This window comes from Marmota flaviventris, chromosome 8, assembly GCF_047511675.1.
Source record: "Marmota flaviventris isolate mMarFla1 chromosome 8, mMarFla1.hap1, whole genome shotgun sequence".
NCBI lineage: Eukaryota > Metazoa > Chordata > Mammalia > Rodentia > Sciuridae > Marmota > Marmota flaviventris.
Genome location: NC_092505.1, coordinates 110117268 through 110138745, shown reverse-complemented (window position 1 = coordinate 110138745; position 21478 = coordinate 110117268). Strand labels below are relative to the sequence as shown.

Sequence of the window (21478 nt, the reverse complement as noted above, 5' to 3'; positions counted from 1 at the left end):
ACCCTACTCAGGATGCAGACGTGGTCCTAGTGAGCTATGTCCTGGGTTTGAATGCCCTTGTTGGTCTACATGACTTTGAAGTAGATTCTCACCCCCCCCCCCCAACCAACCCTGACCCAAATTCAGGATGCGACTGTCTAACACCTGCTTGAACCCAGGACTGTGGTCAACTGAACTGCAAAGCTAATGCTTTTTTTTTTTTTTTTGCTTCTGTTTTATCGCTTGCTTGTGTTATGCCAGATTCGTGGGACCCCCAATAGACCTCCAGGAGCCGAATCCGATGCAATCACACAAGAGTCTTTATTGCAAGCTTGAGCCTGGACTCACAACCATTCTTGATGCAGCGGTACCAGGGAGTAAGTCCTGGTCCTTTGTTCAGTGAGATTTTATAGGTTTGGGGGGAATACTCTATGAGTCACAACATCACACAGCAAATCATTCCATACCTCCGGAAAATCAAACAACAACTCTTATCATTGATTAGCACATTCAATGGCGGGAACAAGTTGGGTAGGTGTGATTGGTTAGTACAATAGGGGGATTCGTTTGAACTGATTGGTTTAGGCCAAGAGGCATGCTAAACTACATGGTTTCCCAACATATCAACCACCATAAACTACTAGGGGGTCATCTGGCATTCCAGGTATTTTCCCTGTCTCATGCTGATTGGAGGTTGCTAGGGGGATTGCTATGGGTCCTCACCTAGCCTAACTGAGTCAGGGACACCTGGTGCTGCAGACCTCTCCTGTTATTTACAGACAAACAACTTAGCAGGGTGGGTTATGTGCTTAAGAGTGCTCTGTGGGTTTTTCCAAGGTAAGGGTCACGCCCCCTTCCTTAGGACAGGCCTTGAGGTAGAAGCTGCTGTTATTTATTTATTTTAAAAAATGGAGTCACATCAGTTTCTCACTTGCTGATTGGTAAATTCCATTCCTGCCTAGAGCCCACAGGTCCCACTTATTAATGTTTTAATTTAGTAATTAAGTCTATGATTGGCTAGCTTACATGACAATAAGCAAGTCACTGAGTTGTGGTTCTTGTGCTTATATTCTCCTTCCATGGACCAGAAAGCTGCTGTCCTCCCACAGAGCTTGTCTCTGCAGTGAGTGACAATCCCCGGCCAAGTAAATAAAACTCTCTTTTGATTTGAATTCGGACTTAGAGTGCTTCTTGAGGCATCTTCCCATAACTGGGCCCATTCCTGCCTGATGAAGGTCTGTTCTATGCTCACTTCTAACTTATTACCAGGGAAGTTTGCTCACCTTGTAGTGCCCATTTCTATTATCCTACTTTATCTGATCTTACTTACTCTGCTTATCAACATCTTATACCTACAATCTATAACATAAATTACTGATTAGACTCAGACGATAACAAGTAGTCTCCACAATCCACGCAGGACTCCAACACAATCACTTCATGCAGGTACCACGTGGACCAGCCAGCGGCTGCCAGGCCTCACCGGAAACGCCTGCCTGTGACGCCACGGCCCGCCCCCCCCCCCCCCCGCGCCAGCGCAAGAACGGAAGTGGACGCACATCCGCTTCCGGGACTGGACGCCATTTCCAGCGGTTGCGGCTCTTTACCCGTTGCGGCCCGCCGGGACAATGAGCTATGACTCCCATCAGAACTGGAGCCGCGACGGGGGATCCCGAAGCTCTGGCGGGGGCTACGGCGGGGGCCGCGGGGGAAGCCGAGGACCCGGGGGTAGTGGGGGAGGGCGGGGCGGCCGCGGCCGGCATCCCGGGCACCTGAAGGGCCGCGAGATTGGCCTGTGGTACGCGAAAAAGCAGACGCAGAAGAACAAGGATGCCGAGAGGCAGGAGGTACACCGAGCGCGGGGCGGGCGGGTCTCGCGACGAGCCGCTGGGTCGTACGTCGCAGTGACGTGAGCCACGGCGGGCGGGTGGGCGGGGCCGGCTGAGCACGTGCGCGCAGGTTTTCTGCGTGCGGCGCTCTGTGCACTGTGGTACAGGGCTTTGCCTGGCTCAGTTTGGAGTCGCGACGTTGTGCATTTTAGCTACATTTGCGTAGGACGAAAGTGCCATGCACTGTTTAAAATCTAGGTGGTTCAGGGAAATTGTCCCGCTGTTTTCGTCAGCGTTAAAATTAGCCATGAACCCAGAGTTTTTTGTTTTTATGTTGGGGTGGGGAAATTTCTGATCAGCTGATCCTCTTTTTAAGAAGGAAACTTAGGCATCTAGAAGTGAAAGAAGTAGGATGTATGATTTGGCTTAAGTTTTTTTTTTTTAAGAGTTTACTATTTTGAAGACCAGCACTATAGGAAATATCAAGTTTCCTGAGTGTCCATTCTAATAAAAACATGATTTTTTTCATTAAACAAAAGTTGGCTTAATACAGGCCTTAAAACAACTTTTAGTGACTTGATGGAAAGCATCTTTTATATTAGATACAAAGTGTAATTAAATCATCTTTTGAACTATTTTTCTTTATGTCATTTTCATTGAAATGATTCTGGGGCTTTATCTTCACAACTTATCACATTTTTATCTTAAAAAAAAAGCTAATTGTTCGTTGAATAAACTTTTTTGAAAATCCAGAGAAACACATATAAGCCATATTGAAATTGGAAAAGTAATGGAATTAAGTCATAACTAAAATTATGTACACAGTAATTTAACTTTTATTAACCCCTTTTCAAACAAGGTTTTACACGTTACTATGGGGCTCTAAAGACACCAATACTTAAGGATTTTATAGTGTAGTTGGAAAAAATAGACCTAAACAGATGAAAAGTTAAATAAGGAAAAATATTGATTATTATTTTCACATGAAAATATTATGAATGGAATTCTTGATATTTAGCTCCATCCTCCAACCTCCATTTTAATAAATCTCACTACTGTTTATTTACTTATAGCCAAATGGTATATATCTTTCATTCTGCTAATTCTAGCAAATCTATCTGCTCTCAGCTTTAATGCATCCTAGATCCAACCACTTATCTCTATAAAAATTACCATAGATCAGACCACTTTTTGTTTTCTGTTCATAGACTCCTAACTAGTCTTATAGCTTCTACTCCTACACGCTATTAAACTGACCTATTAAACCACTGTTGTGATCGTTTAAAAGGTAAGATTTGCTATTTTCATTGTCTCATTCTCTTGCTTGCAACTTGAGATCTGAAGCTAAGTCATTTCTGTCTCATTTTAATACATTTTGATGCTTCTTAGCATGTTTTCTGGGAATCTTCGTGATTCTGGCTTCAACATATCAGGTTTCCCTCTCTGTGCTTATCTTTCTGAGACCATGTCTCCAATTTGAAGTAATTATAGACTTTGTAAATGGATTTTATTTTTGCTTCTTATTATTACACATCATTCTGCTATCAGAAATGAGTGTATATTCTTGAAATATGAATACTTTTTAGTTGGTGTATTCTAACTTTGCCTTTGACTGCCTTCAACCTGGTATGATTGCTTCCTCATTAGAGTTCCCATAGCTTTTACTTTTAAAATAACCCATGCGATTGCAAAGTAAAAGCATTCTGCTAATAGAGTCTTACAGTTCTTTCAATAGATGTTCATGGAGGATTTAATTTGAGACATTGTCTTAAGCCTGGTGTTAATAAGGTGTAGAACATCTTTACCAGAGAGATTGTTAGGGGGTATGGACAAAGTGCAGTGTTAAAGTATTAAGTTATGGACAGTATGGGTTATCTTTTGACTTAGAGCTTTTTAGAAGATTTTTGAGAAGCAGTAATCCTTAAGATGAAACCTGAGCTATAGCAAAGTGTATTTATCTCTGTGTTCAGGATTCTGGAGTTTGGTAAGGATTTTTGGACTGAGGCAGAAGTATGTGCCACAGCATGCATAGAGATCAGGAAAAGCATGTTCAAAGATAAGAACCTGGAACTTAGAGTTTGGTGGGTAGAACAGTGAATTTCAAACTTGTGTGTCACTTTACACAAAAAGAAATGTGTTACAATTTAAAATTCAGAACATACTTAAACCAAAAATTTCACAAAGTAATAATTATCTGCACATTGTTCTGTTTTTGTTGTTGTGTTTTTGTTTTTGCACTTTTTCTGCATTTTTAAATTAATACATTAATGCAAATCATGGTTCTTTAATAAAATTGTACAAACACTAGTTTGAAAAGTTCTGGACTTAATATTTTTCTAGGCCAGAACTTGAAATTTATTGACTTTTCCTAGAACCTGGGAAGTACATTGAAACATGAGATAAAAGAATGAAATGATTGGATTTTAAATTTTTTAAATTCACTCAGCAATGTAGGATTGAAGAGAGGTAATCCTGGGGTAGGGAGACCAGTTAAGTATCCCTTGTACTAATTAAGATAAGGATTGGCAGCTTGATTAGAATTACTGGAAGTAGAAATGGACATATCGAAATGATTTAGCAGATACACTGAATGATTTTGTATTATTATTATTTTTTTAATTTGGAAGGATGAGAACAGCAGTATTAATGGATGACACTTTTATGACTATATAGATATCAGGCTTGTTGGAGGAAGATGGTGGGCTCAGCTAAGGACACTGTGAATTTGATACTGTATGGGGGCATAAAAAAGAGGATTTCAGAATGCATCTGATGCTTAGAGAATTCTAGACCAGAGGTAAGCATTTGATTGGTCATGGGTCCACATGTGGTAGTTGAAGGGTGAGAGTAAATATTGAGAAGAGGAATGGACCCAAGCCTGAATTCTGTAAACAGTTGGTGTCTCCAGCTTGAATGTGCATAGGAACTACCTGCCTTGTTAAAAAGTAGGACTGGTATGGAGCCAGAGATTTTGCCTTCCTGATAGACTCCCAGATGATGGCAGTGCTTTTGGTCTGTAGAGCACTCAGGCTGTAAAATACAGAACACAAATATTTAGGAGATGGTCCAAGGAAGAGAAGGATGCAAAAGAATCCAGGTTAGAGCAGTCAGAGAAGTGAAGAAATGAGGAGGTGGGCAATCTTTTGGAATCCAGGAGCAGTATTTGAGAGAAGAGTATATATGAAAGAAGAACTAATAGTGGCAAGACTGCATAGGCCTGAGGTGAGAGTTGAGAATGTCTTAGATTGGTTAACAAGGTCATGGGCAACCATGGTGAGATCGCCTCTCTGAGTGGAGGGATTGTGGCCTGATTGCAGTGGGGCCAGAGAAGGAAAGATGAGAAGGGGAGTGTTTCCCGACAGTTTTACTGTGGTGGAAGCAAAATAGTGCAGTGGTTTTTGGGGTGGAAGGATTCAAGTGCAGCAGTCTGGCTGGGCACAAAATCACGGGCCACTCAAGCAGGAACAAACTTTGTTTCTGAAACTCCCACCAATGCCATGCACTCTCCTGGGAAATATGCCGAACCACACAGGGGGCGTCACACTACCCCAACAGGAAATCCCTCCTCCGGAATTCCCTCCTACCGCACTTTCCCAACCAATGGGAACTCTTTGGGAGTCCTGCTAGAGCTCCAAGGTAGCAGGCCAAGGTGGACAGCAGGGGTCTAATATCCATTTGAATGCAGATCTTAACATAATCATATCATCTCAATGGCTTGCTGGCTTCAACCAAAAATGCCATGCATCATTACTATTTGGCTATGGCTCTTAGCATTCAAGAGAGGGTTTTTTGTTTGTTTTTTAAGAAGTTTGATGATGTTCAGGTACTGATTTGTTTTTCTGCTTTAGCCACCCACCAATGCCAGACTTTGTCAAAGTTCTTCCTTGTCTCTATGGAGATGGTGTTTTTTCCTAAATTAAGAAAATTTGTGTATCTGTGTAATATCAATTCCTGGCCTTTTGCTGAGCACTCCAAAATTTATATCATGACTTTAAAAACATAAAATCTCTCCAGAGATCAAGGTTCATATTTCCATCTGCCTAATGATTACTATAGTTAGGAAACTTCACTGTTCTTAATTATCTAAAGTCGTCTAGTTCTTCATTGCCTAAAATTCAAGCTTAGCTCATCCTTTGACTGCCACCAAAAATTGGGTTTGGCATTCATTCTTTTACCTTGGCCTATAATTTCTTAGATGCATACTTAAGGTTTCTAAAAGTTTTCATGGCTTACCAAGGATCTTATCTTTGTCAAAGTTGGTGTTTAGTTTTCTGAAACAACTGCATTTGTCATCTCCATTAGTACTTATCGATTTTATTTAGTCCCTCTTGGAGATCAGCCTTCTTATTTCCCAGTTATATTTGTTTTAGTGTGAGAAATTTCAGATGCTCATTACACCCAAAATATTGTTTCCCAGTGTTCACCTTTTTTTTTTTTTTTTTTAAGATAGGACGTTTAGAATTTAATAAATGAAAATTTAAGACAGGAAAACATCTATCATATGTACATGAGAGGAAGCATACAAATATGCTTTCTTTCCTAGTCATATTTACAGCTATTTCTAAAACTAGATGGTAAGAAAAGGTCTATAAAGATAGATTTAAAATGTTAACATTAACTAGGTCTAGGAAGTAGGGTTGGGCTAGAGGGCATGTATGGATAATTAACTTTTTTGTATGTGTTTGTTGAACATATGTTATTTTGCTTTTATTTTTCTTTTTAGTTATCAAATGGTTTTGCGCATGCTTTCTTACATTGATAAAGACACTCTTTCCATTGCACAAAATAGAGAGCTGTGGTACACATGGATGAACGACGAGAAGAGCAAATTGTGCAGCTGCTAAATTCTGTCCAAGCAAAGAATGATAAAGATTCAGAAGCAGAGATATCCTGGTTTGCGCCTGAGGATCATGGGTAAAACAAAGAGCGTTCTTTTAAAAAAAGGGCAAAGAGTAACACTTCTTTTATAGCATAAGCTGGAAAATAGTGATAATATAATATCATTAGGCTCTTCAATAAGTAGAATTTACTCTTGAAGTAATTCATTTTTCTTATGTTAATTAGGCAGATTTTGAGGAAAAATATTAGATGGCTTATTCCCATAGGAAACCCATGCAGTGGGAATGCATAGTGTGTATAGATATGAGATGTACTAGTATTTCCTGTGCATCAACTTTGTATTTTCTTAATTCTTCTGTGGGGGAGGTCTGCATAAAGTTAAATTGCTTCTGTTTTAGAAATTTGAAAAAACTAAATTATTGAGAGGAAACCTAGAAGTATTTCAGAGACTGTATAATGTATCCCATTTGTAGCTCAGAAAGGAAGAAAATGAAGTTATGAAATACAGCAAGTCCATAAAAATAAAAAAAAAATAATTGCTATGGAAGAATAACTTGTGGATATTTGTTTTTAATTGTCACAAAGAATAACTCATCTGACAGTATCTATTTTAAAGGAGGAAAAATCTGAATTTATACAGGAATCTAAGTATATTTCATTACTGCTTTATAGAGCAAAAATACAAGCTTTAAGTTTTGGTGATTTTTGAAATATTTAGACAGCACATTATTATGTTTTGTTCCAGGACTTGAGTGTCTTTTCATCTGACCTGTTTTTACTCTTTATTTTGTCAAAGTAGATATGGTACTGAAGTTTCTGATGAGATAAAACCAAGCTCAGAGAAGAAACTTGACAGCCAGGAAAAGAAAGTGAAAAACCAAGATAAAAAGACATTTAGGATCAGGGACAAATCATACATTGACCAAGATTCTGAGTATCTTTTACAAGAAAATGAACCAGATGGAACCTTAGACCAAAAGTTACTGGAGGATTTACAAAAGAAAAAAACTGACCCTCGTTATATTGAAATGCAGGTAATAGAAAGCAAGACGTGGAAAAAAGTTTTACTCTTCGATCTCTCCTTAGACATGAGAGAAATGGTTAAAGATAGGCTACACAATGTAGATATATGAGATTTCTCAAGAAACCATTCTCTGGGAATCTTTTGCTTTTCAAGTAGTAAAAAGAAACATTGGGAACAAAAATTACTACATGTAACCTACAGTTTCCTAGCTCATCTGCAGAACCTTGTGTGGTGAGAAGAAATGTTTAAGAAATGCTAATGCCAGTGAAAACAAAATCACTCTTAACTTCTTAGGTCTGTTTAGTGAAGGTGATTAGAATTATGAAGTTTTCAGATCATTTAATCATCTCCTTCTATAAATGAAAAAAATTTTGTGATGTTCATATATTAACCAACATTTTAAATATAAAACTATGACAAGAACTGAAGTTCCCCTGAGTGGTTCTAATATTTTCTTTCCATACTAGGCAAGACATTTCAAGGTCTTTTATAGTTATAAAATTGTACTCTTTGGGGCTGAGGATATAGCTCAGTTGGTAGAGTGCTTGCCTCACATGCACAAGGCCTTGGGTTCCATCCCCAGCACACCACACACACACACACACACACAAATGTATGCTTTGTGGGTATTCTAGAGATAGATGTAATAAAATATATGTGTATGTGTGTATGTATGTATATGTGAATATATATATAATATTGAGGGAATTTTGAGGAACATATCTTTATGCAAATAATGTGTCATTTTTTGAGAAAGGCAGCTATCTCCTGTGAGAAAGACAAGATCAATTCATTGATTTTTCTTTGTTAAAAATTGGATTTTTTGAAAGCTGTGATTGTCCATGAGCCAAATCATATAACTCTTATTAAGAGATAAAAATATGATTTAAGGAGATGGAGAAGATTTTGAGGTGAATTAATTCAAAATATTGTTGCTAAAAGATTAGCTGCTTTTGTAGACTTACGAACAAGGAAAGTTGGTTGTTATCTCGCTTTCTATTGTATGGTGGACAGAACTCAAATGTTCTTAAAGACTGAAAATTGATCTGAAACAGAAAGAAGAAATGCATAAAACGTAAAAACAATTTGTCTTTATTTCCCAGACAATTTGTAAAGGCTTAATGTATACAAAAAATTAAGGACTCTCAAAGAACTGTTTTTAAATACTTGGTAATATGCAATATTTTTTCTTTATTTTATGGTTTGTATAAGTAAGTAGCATTAACTTTCTACTTGCTATATGCTAGTTATGCTTATCTTCTGAAGAGTAATAAGACATTCCCTTTCTTCACACTGCTTGGCCATAGCCAGAAATTTAAGACAGAAGATTTGGTGGCCTTGGGAAAGAATATTGGGCCGTATCTCTCTATTTTAGCAGGATTCACATACATGGGAAGCAAATCTGGATATTTCTTGTTTGAAGTGCAGTGGGGTAATGTGGACATGCTTACATATTAAGATGGTTACATTTGATGCAATGGGTATTAATACTTTCAGATGTTACTTCAAGAAATTTTTTTTAATTACTACAGCAAAAAAGTGGTCACTTATTACTTCACTGAAGTCACTTTAAATCATCACATTGTCATTTTTATGCTACTGGGAAGGATTACTTGACTATATCAAGTGTGGGAGTAATTAATTACCTATGGCAATTCTAATTTTGACTTTATTTTAAAATCAAGTTTCTTTTATTAAGAGAGTGTTAAAACACTTACTTTTATGCCACTGGAGGTTCATGTCATATGCTGTCTCTAGTTAAATGTAAATCTTAGTACTTCTTAGTGTTTTTATGAAGTAGGATATAAGATTCTATAAAAACTTTCAGAATTAGCCAGAAATTGTCTCATAGTAAAAGAAAATATATGAAAGAATCAGTCACTTCCTTTTTAGTATTTCAGTTGTAATCCAGCAAATTGTAAATTTGTTTAGTATCTTATTGTGTCAAATTGCTGTTTGTGTTTTTTTTTTTAATAAAAAGATGTGGCAGCCCTATAAAATAAAACCTTTGAGGCATTCAGGCTGTATTTGAATTAACTAAGAACACAGTTCTGAAATGACTGTATATTCCTTCTTTGAAGTTTTCTTTTACACTCAGAGGCATCTACCCTAAAATAATCTTTAAATCAGATCAAGAGCCTACTGCATTAGTGAACAGTTTACTGATGAGTAGAAAAAAGAATGTGATGTTCAGATCAAATCTGAGATGAATGTATAAATCAGAAGGTTATTTGAGAATTAAATAAGTTACAATATCTCACACAAGTTATAATAAAAATACTTTTGGATTCTAGCACATTTGGTTAGGTTATGTTATTACTGTGGTTCCAATTTGAATACATTGCTTTTATAAAAATTACTTTTTCTTACAATTTCAGCATTTCAGGGAAAAGCTGCCTTCATATGGAATGCAAAAGGTAAAATACTTTATACTATTTGATTTGTAGCATGAGTACAATTTTTTAAAATAGCTATATGTTGAAAAATATGTTAATGAACCTTCTAAAGGGAAGTAATTTTTTAAAAGTTTTTTGCAGGATTAAAGGAAAAAATGATAATGAAATAGTTTTTTTAGAAATTTATCATTTATATCTACAATTGAAATCTTTGGAGTTTAAAAAATAGAATTTTTTTTGTATAATTTCCTTTGGATAAATACCCTGATCTTAATGCAAGACTAAGCACTTTAGTTAAAGTGAAGGCATTACTTACTTTAGCTGTTATGCTTCATAACACATTTACCTTATATAGAATGAAGAAGTACCCCATCCTTCTCTGTCCTCCCACTCTTATTTATTTTTCTTTTACTTTTCCTAGCACTTATTACTCCCTGACTGTCTTCCCCTCCTAGTCCAGTGTAAGTTCTTCAGAACTGGGTCTGTTTTGTTTATTCTGTATTTCTTTACTCCAAACATTATATAATGCGAAACTCCTGGCATTGTACAGCCATCCAGTAAATATTTATTGAATGAATGAATAGATTACATTTCACTTCTTAGTACAGTAATCTCTTGGTCTGCACAAAAATTGGTGCCAGGATATTTTATGAATACCATAAGTATTCAAGTCCCTTTATATAACATGGGACAGTATTTACATATAACCTACACACATCCCTTGTATACTTTAAGTCATTTCCAGATTACTTATAATTCCTAATGCAATATAAATGTTTTTATAAATAGTTGTTGGTACTATATTATTTAGGGAATAATGACAAAAAAATGTTCAGAATAGATGCAGTTAGTTTTTCAAAAATTTTCCATCTATAGTTGGTTGAATTCACAGATGCAACACTAATGGATAAGGATGGACTCGCTATATTTACCAACTATATTTTCAGAATTCAAACTTGAAGTGTTTTCCAATTTACCAAATAGGTCGGTTTAGACAAGAAATGTTTAAAACATAAGTTTTCAAGTAACATTATTTTGTAGTTGAAAATATAACCCATGATTTGTTTTGAAGTAACAGGAAGATTTTATTAATACAGTGAATGTTACTATTCAGAATGTTAGTATACATCAAAAATTTTTAAGGAAAATCTTCCTAAAGATGGAGTTTTCTAGACACCTAAAGTTTATCCATTTAATTAGATATTTAAAATCTGTTTTTATTTTAATTATTTGAAAGGAAATAATCTGAAAATAACTTAAGCAGTGTGTAAAATTTGCCTAGTACTTTAAACAATATTGATGAATTATGCTATAATTCCATGATATCCTCAGTAGTTACTCAGGCAAGAGATTTGCTTTCAGTTTAATGTTAACACTTATGCTTGGAATTCATGACCTGTTTCTTTCTGTTCTTATCCATGTTTTTCTTTGGCAGTACCTTCTCTCTGCTTTATAGCTTGATGCTTTTTATTTCTTGAAAATTGTAAGATCTAGGTATCCAAACTGCCAGCATTGTACATGACAAAATTTAAAAAAGCATTAATATGTTTGTTAAAAATGTTTATATTTTCAGTCGGGTAGGATTTTGATTAGTTTCTTTTCAGATTTACTCAAAATTCCTTATTTTCCCTTTTGAAATAGGAGTTGGTAAATTTAATTGATAATCATCAAGTAACAGTAATAAGTGGTGAAACTGGTTGTGGAAAAACCACTCAAGTTACTCAGTTCATTTTGGATAACTACATTGAAAGAGGAAAAGGATCTGCATGCAGGATAGTTTGTACTCAGCCAAGAAGAATTAGTGCCATTTCAGTAAGTAATTTCTCACCTGTTACAACTCCCTCTTTTAATTCCTATTCTCCTTTAAGTAATTTTGTAAGGACTTACTAATTTCTAAGGTTTGAAGTGATTCTTAATTAGGCATAGAATTTGTTGCTATGAAAGTACATATTTGCTTGACAAATACTTAGTAGTAAAGGCCAAAAGATTGAATGACATCTGCCTAATAGATAGTAGATATTTATGAATTCAAGATAAATTATTAATCCAGGAAATTTTCAGTATAAATCCACAAGAATGAAAACTGAGTAAAATATTTGTAGAATTGATGAAATCCTCCAAATAATCTTCAACATTAGATGCTTTAAATTTTGCAACTTGGTTTAAACTGAATAATGTTGAAGGTGGAAAGCCCCCTTTTTTTGAAGCAACATTTTAGTAGTCGGTGATTTTCAAATTCATCTACTTATCGAGGGAGCTTATCAATTTTTCAGGTTAATGTTGTTTGCTTAAGTGATCTAGAGTTCTTTATATCTGTAAAAACAAAGTTTAAATAAGATAAGCACAAGTAACAGTTATAAGTACATGTTTTTACAAACAACATTTAGGTCTTTTAATGTTCTTTGTGTAGTTGTTTCAGGTAACCTTATTTATGAGTTGTGTATCCTTTAAAGATTTAGGGTGGCTTGGGGATGTAGCTCCATGGTAGAATGCATGCTAGAGGCCCAGGGTTGAATCCCCAGTATCAAAAGGCATTTTGGGGTTTGTTATCATATATAGTGAGTATGTGAGTTTATTTTCATGTTATATAATGTAGTTCTGTGTATAAATTTAAAATATAAAGATTTGTGGTTGTCTTTAGTTTTATGATAGTGTTATCACATTTTCTAAGTAATTTAATAAGAGTTTCTGATTAGGGACTCATTACCAATTATTATAGCAATACTTGTTGATAAATATAGCACACCTTTAAGCAATGTATAGTGTACTTTTTAAATAGAGCAACATTCTTCACACTATTTTGGGGGAGAGCCATGTTCCTGTACATTGCATAAGATCACACAATGGTAAAAATGGTAATAGTTATATAGCTGGACTTAAATTTTTAATAATATATATTGACAGTAGGAATTAATGCTAATTCGATTTTTTTTCTTCGTTTTCTAAGATCTGTTTGAATTTGGATGTGCAGATTAATATGGTCTAAGTGTATTTTGGATATACTGGTTGAAAAGTTTTACTTCTGAAGCATTATAATGATTGTCTTTTGCTGTTTCTAACATCAAATTATCACTGGTCTGTCACAAGGTGACTGTTGATACTTTTAGTTACACATATCAGTATTGGATTATAATAACATTTGTCCAGAGTTTACATTTGAAAGCCTTTCAACTATACATAAAAACTAGGAATTAAACAGTACAGTTTTTTTTTTTTTTTAAGATAAAAACCAAACAAAAACTACGAATTGTGTAATATAAAGATAAATTACCTTGATTTCCAACTCTTGTAGAAAAAAGTCAGGTAAGATAGAAATTTATCAGAGGATTCCATAGAAAAGCATTTTGAAAGTAATGATGAAAGAACGTTTGGCTTTAAAGGACTTTATAAGAATAAATGAAGAGAATATATAAGAATCAGGTAGTCTACAGCTTTTAAGAAAGGAATGCACAATTTAACTATCTCAGATTTTAATATCTTTTTAAAATTTATCTGAAAATCTAAAGAATTATTTTTCAACAATCTTCGATTTTTCATGGATATTAGGACATTTGTCCTAAAGGAAATGGTATTTTCTTTGTAACTGTTTTATTTAAATTAAAGGTTGCAGAGAGAGTGGCTGCAGAAAGGGCAGAATCTTGTGGCAATGGAAACAGCACTGGATACCAAATTCGTCTCCAGAGGTAAAGAATGTTTATTTCTTGTGTACAGATAGATTAGGTGAAAATGTTGAAACTGGCGATTGAAAAGAAAGGGGATTTTTTTTTCATTTTTATTCTTGTCATTACTGTTAGAATTAACATTTAAAACCATTGCAGCATAGCTGGCTTGTTGCTGCTAACTCATCTTTTTTCCCCCAAATTGCCATGTTAAAATGTGCTTTTACATTATGCAGTGATAAGAAAAATGACTTCTTAGTTGAATATCATCACTTCTCCTCAAAGGAATTGGTATCCTATTCTTTTGATACCTCATGGCCCCTCCCTTGACTGGCTTTATTTATTGATTTTGATATTCTTACTCTAACCCCACAGTCTCCCCACTGAACTTTTGCTCTTTTCTGGAACTTCAGATTCCTTTTACCTATTTAAATGATTAGACTTTTCAATCACTGAACCAGAAATTTAGGGCATATAAATCTCTGTTATTCTCTCTATTATTATGGCATTATATTCCTCATTAGTCCCCATTGTAGTAGGTGTTGTTATAACTAAATATGAAATATGAAGATTTTCTATTAAACTTGTATGGTACTTAGTAAATTATTAGAAAAGAAACTCCAGAACTATTAACTATGTCTTTCATCCACAGTCGGTTGCCAAGGAAACAGGGTTCTATCTTATACTGTACAACAGGAATCATCCTTCAGTGGCTCCAGTCAGACCCGTGAGTATGTTTCAACTGAGAAATTGTAAATATTATCAAAAGATGTAATTATTAAATTGAATGTTGCTGGTTGTTAAAGAAAAATTGTGTTTTTAAGTTTTATACTGAGTTAAAATACTTCACACTTCTGTTGTAGGCATTTATCCAGTGTTAGTCATATTGTACTTGATGAAATCCATGAAAGAAATCTACAGTCAGATGTTTTAATGACTGTGATTAAAGATCTTCTCCAGTTTCGATCTGACCTAAAAGTAATATTGATGAGTGCAACACTGAATGCTGAGAAATTTTCAGAATATTTTGGTGAGTAAACTTTGATTATTAGAAAAGGTACCAGAAAACCACTAAATTTAATTTTAAAAAATGTAGAATTGGTATAGTCATAATACATGTCATGTAATTTGTTGCATTTTAATAATATCTTAACTGCCCCCCACCCCTGCCTCCATTTAGTTTCTTGGATTAGAGGAATATTCTGTTTTTAAATGGTGGTGGCATTTCTGATATCAGTGACAGCAGGTTACTGATGTTACCACCAGACAGTTTAGGTGGTATCATGGAAGCAAACTACAGACATAGTAGATTATAAACATCTGTTTGTGATTCTTCTGTGGCTAGGTTGACAGTTGGCCAGTAGCACTAATGATCAGTTAGGGAATACTGAATGTGTCAGGTAGTGTGTTTGACCCTTTGTTTTCAGTAACCTGAATAATACCTTGTATGGTAGGTAGTGTTACTACTCACATTTTTAAAAGTGAGAAGGCAGACTCAGAACAGTTAAAGTAGCTTATTCATGGTTGCATAATTAATGGGAGGACAAACATCTAAAATTAGATTCAACTGGCTATAAAGTACATTCTTTTAAAATTAAGTTCATTGTCCTTTCTGCTTATAATTGTGGTGGAAGAAGGGGAAAGGGGAGAGAATCAGTGTAGGTGACAATATTTAATGCTCTTGTTTTGGCTTTTAATAACTTCCTTAATACATACCAGTTAATCCTTAAAGCATTATGAGATTAGTTGAGGCAGGTATTTTTTTCCTTTTGTCTTTTTTTAATAGATATCTGCAACTAATATTGAAGACCTTGGCTCAATTTGATACAGGCCAGAGACAGAGCAGTAGTAATGGTGGCTTGGATATTTTAATCTCTGCTGTCTTAGCGTTTGTTTAGAGTGTGTGCTGCTTGTTTTGCTTGCTATAAAAAGCATTTAAATAACAGTACTGTGGTGATTTTTTTTTTTAATTAGTGATTTTGAAATAGTAACAATTTAAAATTGAAGTAGGTCTTGACTCCTTTTCCCCTCTAATTCTGGGTGCCACCAGTAGTAAGACTTCTTATCTAGGTTTTAGTAAAACATGTATTCTTCTGTGGTACTATCTTGGTTTAATAATAAAGAGAATGTAGACTTGTAGTAGTTTCTGAATTCAGCTTAAAATAGCTCTTTTCTTTTATATCTTATGTTATATTTTATGTTATCGTGTAGAACAGTGAGATCTGTAGGAAATAGAGTAGAGCTATATTATAGGAACATTTTCTTAAAATTCAGAATATTGTCTTAGTTTATGGTGTATTGATTATTTTTATTTCTATACATTCAAGTACAAATTTATGTTTATTTTTGTCTGCCTTAATAGGTAACTGTCCAATGATACATATACCTGGTTTTACTTTTCCGGTTGTAGAATATCTTTTGGAAGATATTATTGAAAAAATAAGGTAAGTAAACATTAGGAATAGAAGAAACTTATAGCTACTAGAGTGCAACCTTTCTCATACCAAACTTCAGTTAGTTTTAGATACTCAGCAGTGACCACTTCCTTCTACTTTTCCGTGGATCAGGGATTTTCAGACTTATCTACATGTTCAAATTACCTGGAGTTTTTAAAAATCCAGATGCCTGTTTCATTTCATTACGAAGTCTGTGTTGGTAGCCATAATCTTTTTCTTTTCTTTTTTTTTTTTTTTCTTGTACTAGGTATTGAACCCAAAGGGTCTTACCAATGAGCAAGAACACCATGCTTTTTAAAAAAATTTTAGTGTGTCTCACTAAGTTGCTGAGGGCCTTCTATGCTGCTGAGCCTGGCCTTGAACTTGGCGATCCTCCTGCCTCAGCCTCCTAAGTTGCTAGAATTACAGGTGTGTGCCACCACACCTGGTGGAATCAATGAGTTTTAGAAGTCCTTGGGCAGCAGAGTTTGGGATCCTCTGTCTTTAGTGTTTGTGCCACTCTTCTGGTTTTCCTACCACCCTTTACTATTGTATCCCCTCAGGATTCTCAAGTCTTTTTCAGTGCTTTGTGTTTTCTTTCTGCAGTCCTGTCTATTTACATAATTGTAATTGACTATTTCCACAACTTGTATCACTACAGCTTCAGGACTGAAAAGGTCTTCCTGAATGCTGAAATTTTTTCTATTCAGTAGTATTGCAGCACCACAGACACCTTGGACATCATATTTTTCAAGTCCAAGTTATTGTCGTATATTTGATCCCCACCTAGCTTCCACCAGTAAAAATAACAACAAAAACATTAATCCTAAAACAGTTAACAATACTATCTCCTGATCAGTTTTCTATACATTAAATTAAAAGAGCAAATACTTGTCAAGCATTTATATACACTGAAATGTGCCGCTACTTTATATGCTGAGTAATCAGTTTACTCCAGATGGTTTTGTACTTATTCTCCAACACACCCAAACCATGAGTCTTTCTTTTGAACATCCCTTCTCATTATTACTGGAGGTTCTTAATCTGTCCTGTGCTAATATAATAGTTCTTTTTTTTTTTTTTTGGTATTATGGACTTTACTGTTCCAACTGAAAATAAATATGATTATGTAAGCTTTCTCTTGCTACACAAGAGATTTCTTTCTGTTTATAATTTTATCTTTGAAAAACTGAGCCTTTATTGGTTTAACATGGCCTTTAACAGAAAAGCTCATCTGACTTGCCCTCAACACTCTGGACACTGGCTTTTAGCTGCTACCAACTTTCCCCAGCAACCTGTACACAATTATATTTGTATTCCTTCAAAAGAAAAAGATTGGGAAAGCCCAGTCCTCAAATTCCATCCCAGAGCCCTTTACTCTTTGGCTGCATCCTCTTCTTCAGCCTCATTTTCTCTGTCAGACGTCCCCTATCAGTGCTCAATGCACCCTTCCCTAATGTGCCAGGCCCTGCCTTTTCTTCATGCCTTTGTACTTTGCTACATGTTATTTTCTCCATTTAGCCTTCCCTTTGCTACTTCATCCTTTCATCTGTAAACTATTGACTAAGGAAAATTTCATCTTCATTTCCTGTAGCATTTGAATCTATTGTTAACACTTACGTTATTGCCATGTAGTCTATCTCTGAATTTGCCTTTTGCTCTAGAGTTCATGCTTTTCAATATCAAAGATTTTGTCATCTTAGTTAATAGTAGCATAGTGCCTGGCCTATAATGAATATCAGAATAAATAAATGATAGATTTATGATTCAGCTCACCATTACATGAGAAAACCAGAAGGTGAGAGTGGGAAGATAACAGCAAAGGTCCATCAGTTATTTTGCATGGAGAAAAGACAACTAGATTTTGACTAGACATTTATTTAACAGTTATTTAAGTTTTACTCTGTGTGTTGCATAACGCCAGATTTTAAGCATAAAGCAAGGAAAGACTTGGTGTACACTCCTATATCTCGACAGCTCTGTGAACTGTTATATAAAGTCTGGGAAAAGCAAAATGTGTTTTGGAAATGAGTTCATATATCAAGCACGGACTAGGAAAGTGAAGGAAACGATGAAAGCAGAATAGAAAGGAGGGAAATCGATATTTCAGAGAGGGAAGAACTTGTTCAAAATGAGAGAGATGGCATTTTATCACTTTTATTATTATTATTATGCCAATTGCTCTTCCATTCTTTGTTTTTTTCCTTAGTGTCCATAAATGTTCTAGGTACTTGTTCCTCAATTCCACTTTGTACAGTGTGCCTTACTTCCCACCATGGCACATGTAGTAATTCATTTCTAAGGGAATAATAGGAATAGCTTGATAGTACGAAAGCAACATTGGGGGATCAGTAATGTCAGTGCCTCTATATGTATTGAAGATTTAGGGGACTCTAGGTTACAGGTCTGAATAGTGAAGGGGCTTAATACTTTTTTGGTGTTTATATATCAGGCACTGTACTTTATCACTTTTATTATTATGCCAATTGCTACTATAAAAGTATCAATCACTCAAATAAGATAAAGCACCAGAAGATTTATAACCTTGTGTAAGGCCACACAGATAGTCAGAGGCAGAGCCGCAACATCACTTTTGTGTAACTCCAGAGCTTGTGCTCCACCCCCCTCATTCCATCTTAGATGCCTTTTTTAGGTAAACTCTGAGAGGTTTGGGGGTTGAAGTGTAGGTTTGTTTTTCTTTATCTCTCTCCATCTGGCATGCTTCTCAGAACTCAGTGGAAGGAAGGATTCTTACAGATGTGTCCTCTGTTTTCATCAGTCACTATAGCATGTTAGAGTCATTGTAGCACTAGATTGACACACAGTATACTTGAATGCAGATTCTGGATCTGCCATTGAGCAGAATTAAATAGTTGTCTAGTATGGGTCTTTGGTCTCTTAATGTACTATCTGATTTTCTCAGGGTCACTAATTAAACTTCTTAGATTAACAGACCTAAATGTGAATCAAAAGGTATTGGGTTTGGTAATTTGTATTTTATGAGCTCCCCAGGGGATTCTTATATGCAATTAGGTTTGGAAAGCTTCTGTTTTTAAAATATGAATCTATTTGTTATTTTCAACTCATGTTAAAGTTAACTTTTGTTTTAGAGCAAACTTAAAATTGAAGGTAAAAGTTTCTTTAGTATTTTTTATTTTGACTGCTAAAGGTTTGTCTGGAGGTTTATATATTCCAGTAGAGAAGAATGATTATTATCTGACTTGTCAAGTTTCATTTAATGAACACCTCCCCAAAATTGATATTTTTATATTTTTTACTGGAAATTATAGTAAAAATGTTCTTTAGGACCCTTTTATAAATCCTCATTATAAAAAGCTTCAGATATTCAGATGTTAGTTAGAACCAGAGACTTTAAAAAATGTGAAAATGTTGAAGATTCTTTTTATTTCAGATATGTTCCAGAACAAAAAGAACAGAGATCCCAGTTTAAGAGGGGTTTCATGCAAGGACATGTAAATAGACAAGAAAAAGAAGAAAAAGAAGCAATCTATAAAGAACGATGGCCAGATTACATCAGGGAACTGCGAAGAAGGTGAGTTTATGTTATTTGAAGGTGAGACCACTGTGGCTGAATAGCTGAACAAAATGTCAAGTAGTCTTTTTATTTTTGCATGCTTGAAAGTTTTGTAAATTTCATTCCAGCTAAGCAATGCCAGTTTAACTTTTAAATGCTATTTATTGTTTCAGCATGTTTCTGTTGATGTTTTTTTTTTGTTGTTTGTTTATAGATTAAGTAAATTTTTATAGTACATTAAACCACAGGAAACTATCAAGTACTTCATGACACTCTTTTTAATTTTGATAGGTATTCTGCAAGTACTGTAGATGTTATAGAAATGATGGATGATGATAAAGTTGATCTGAATTTGATTGCTGCCCTTATTCGGTACATTGTTTTGGAAGAAGAGGTTAGTTTTGTTTATTTTTTTCTTCAAGTGGCACCATTTTAATTTTATTATCATTAAAACCATGAAAAGAATAATTTTCTAAATGCTTTCAAAAAATACATTTGTAGAAGCAAATGGATCAGGGAAGGGATGAGGGAAAGGAAAGGTACTGGAGAATGAGTTTAATCAAATTATGTGCATACATGAAGTTGACTGAATGAATTCCATTTTTCTGTATTATAAATTATAAAGCAATGATTAATAGAAAAAAAAAAGTCCCAGATGTAGTTAGCAAAATTTTTTCCCAATAAAAAGACTAGATTTGTTGAAATTGTTTTGACACTAGAAATAATCTCAAAATATCAAAGAATTTGGGAATTTGACCTATCTAAAGAAAAGACTAAACAAATTAAGTCTTTGGATTATAAATCATATTTCTAAAAGTGATTTTGTAGCTGAACATGGTAATGTACACCTGCAGTTTGGGAGGGTAAGCAGGAGGCCAACCGGGGCCATTTAGAGACTGTCTTAAAATAAAAATGTAAAAGGGCTGGGGATGTAGCTCAGTGGTATGCATCCTGGGTTTAATCCCCAGTACCACAGTTGATCAATCAATAAGATCTTGAATGCTTTTAGATATTAATAAAATTATCCAGAGCTAGTATAATTTTTAAGTATGTACAGAATTTTATGATGTAGCATGTTTTGTTGATGTCATCCTTTGTAATAGTTATTTCTCCTCTACATAGGATGGTGCAATACTGGTCTTTCTACCAGGCTGGGACAACATCAGCACATTACATGATCTCTTGATGTCCCAAGTGATGTTTAAATCAGGTATTATGTTAATATATTTTATAGTAATTTAACAGCAATAGTTGAAACATGTATTTTTTTCCCTTTAACTTAAGGAAGTATTATTTCTGTAGCTACCTCAGTGAAGAAACTTGATGATATAAATCTACATTGTTATTATTTTGTTTTTGTTTTTTTAAATAACAAGTTGGGGTCTTCTAAAAGGTCTGAATCACAAGTGAAGCTTCTGGGTATGTAGTGAAGCTCTTTATCTAGCATTATGAAGAGAATATTTTACCTCTTTTTCTAAATTTACCTAACAAAATTAAGCTCTTAAGTGAGTTATAATGTTGGTATTGGGGTTTTTCATTTTTTTTTTTTTTTCATCTAGTACAAGTTTGAATAATGATGGGGATAGAGTTAATAACATTTATTGGTGAAATTTGAAAGGATCACTCCAGCTTTTGAGCATTCTTTAAGAATTTGGGGGAAATGCTCATTGTCACAAAGTAAATTAACAAAATAAAATGTCAATTAGATCCTGCTAGAGTACTCAGAAAGCAAAAATTCTAGAAAACTAAGTTGACCTGATTATTATGTAGAAATGTAAATTA

General features: G+C 34.7%; 1 protein-coding gene across 1 annotated transcript in view; it reads left to right on the top strand.

Annotated features, from left to right (window-relative positions):
- The first annotated feature begins 1592 nt into the window (after positions 1–1592).
- The window catches only part of Dhx36 (DEAH-box helicase 36), a 40246-nt gene continuing 20360 nt past the window's right edge, over positions 1593–21478 (top strand). The window contains exons 1-12 of the mRNA XM_027933744.2: positions 1593–1826; positions 6598–6722; positions 7447–7681; positions 10050–10088; positions 11709–11879; positions 13671–13750; positions 14379–14453; positions 14590–14756; positions 16089–16170; positions 19574–19714; positions 19988–20090; positions 20819–20906. Coding sequence (XP_027789545.1) covers positions 1608–1826; positions 6598–6722; positions 7447–7681; positions 10050–10088; positions 11709–11879; positions 13671–13750; positions 14379–14453; positions 14590–14756; positions 16089–16170; positions 19574–19714; positions 19988–20090; positions 20819–20906 — 1525 coding nt within the window. The 5' untranslated portion in view covers positions 1593–1607. The remainder of the gene's footprint in view (positions 1827–6597; positions 6723–7446; positions 7682–10049; positions 10089–11708; positions 11880–13670; positions 13751–14378; positions 14454–14589; positions 14757–16088; positions 16171–19573; positions 19715–19987; positions 20091–20818; positions 20907–21478) is intronic.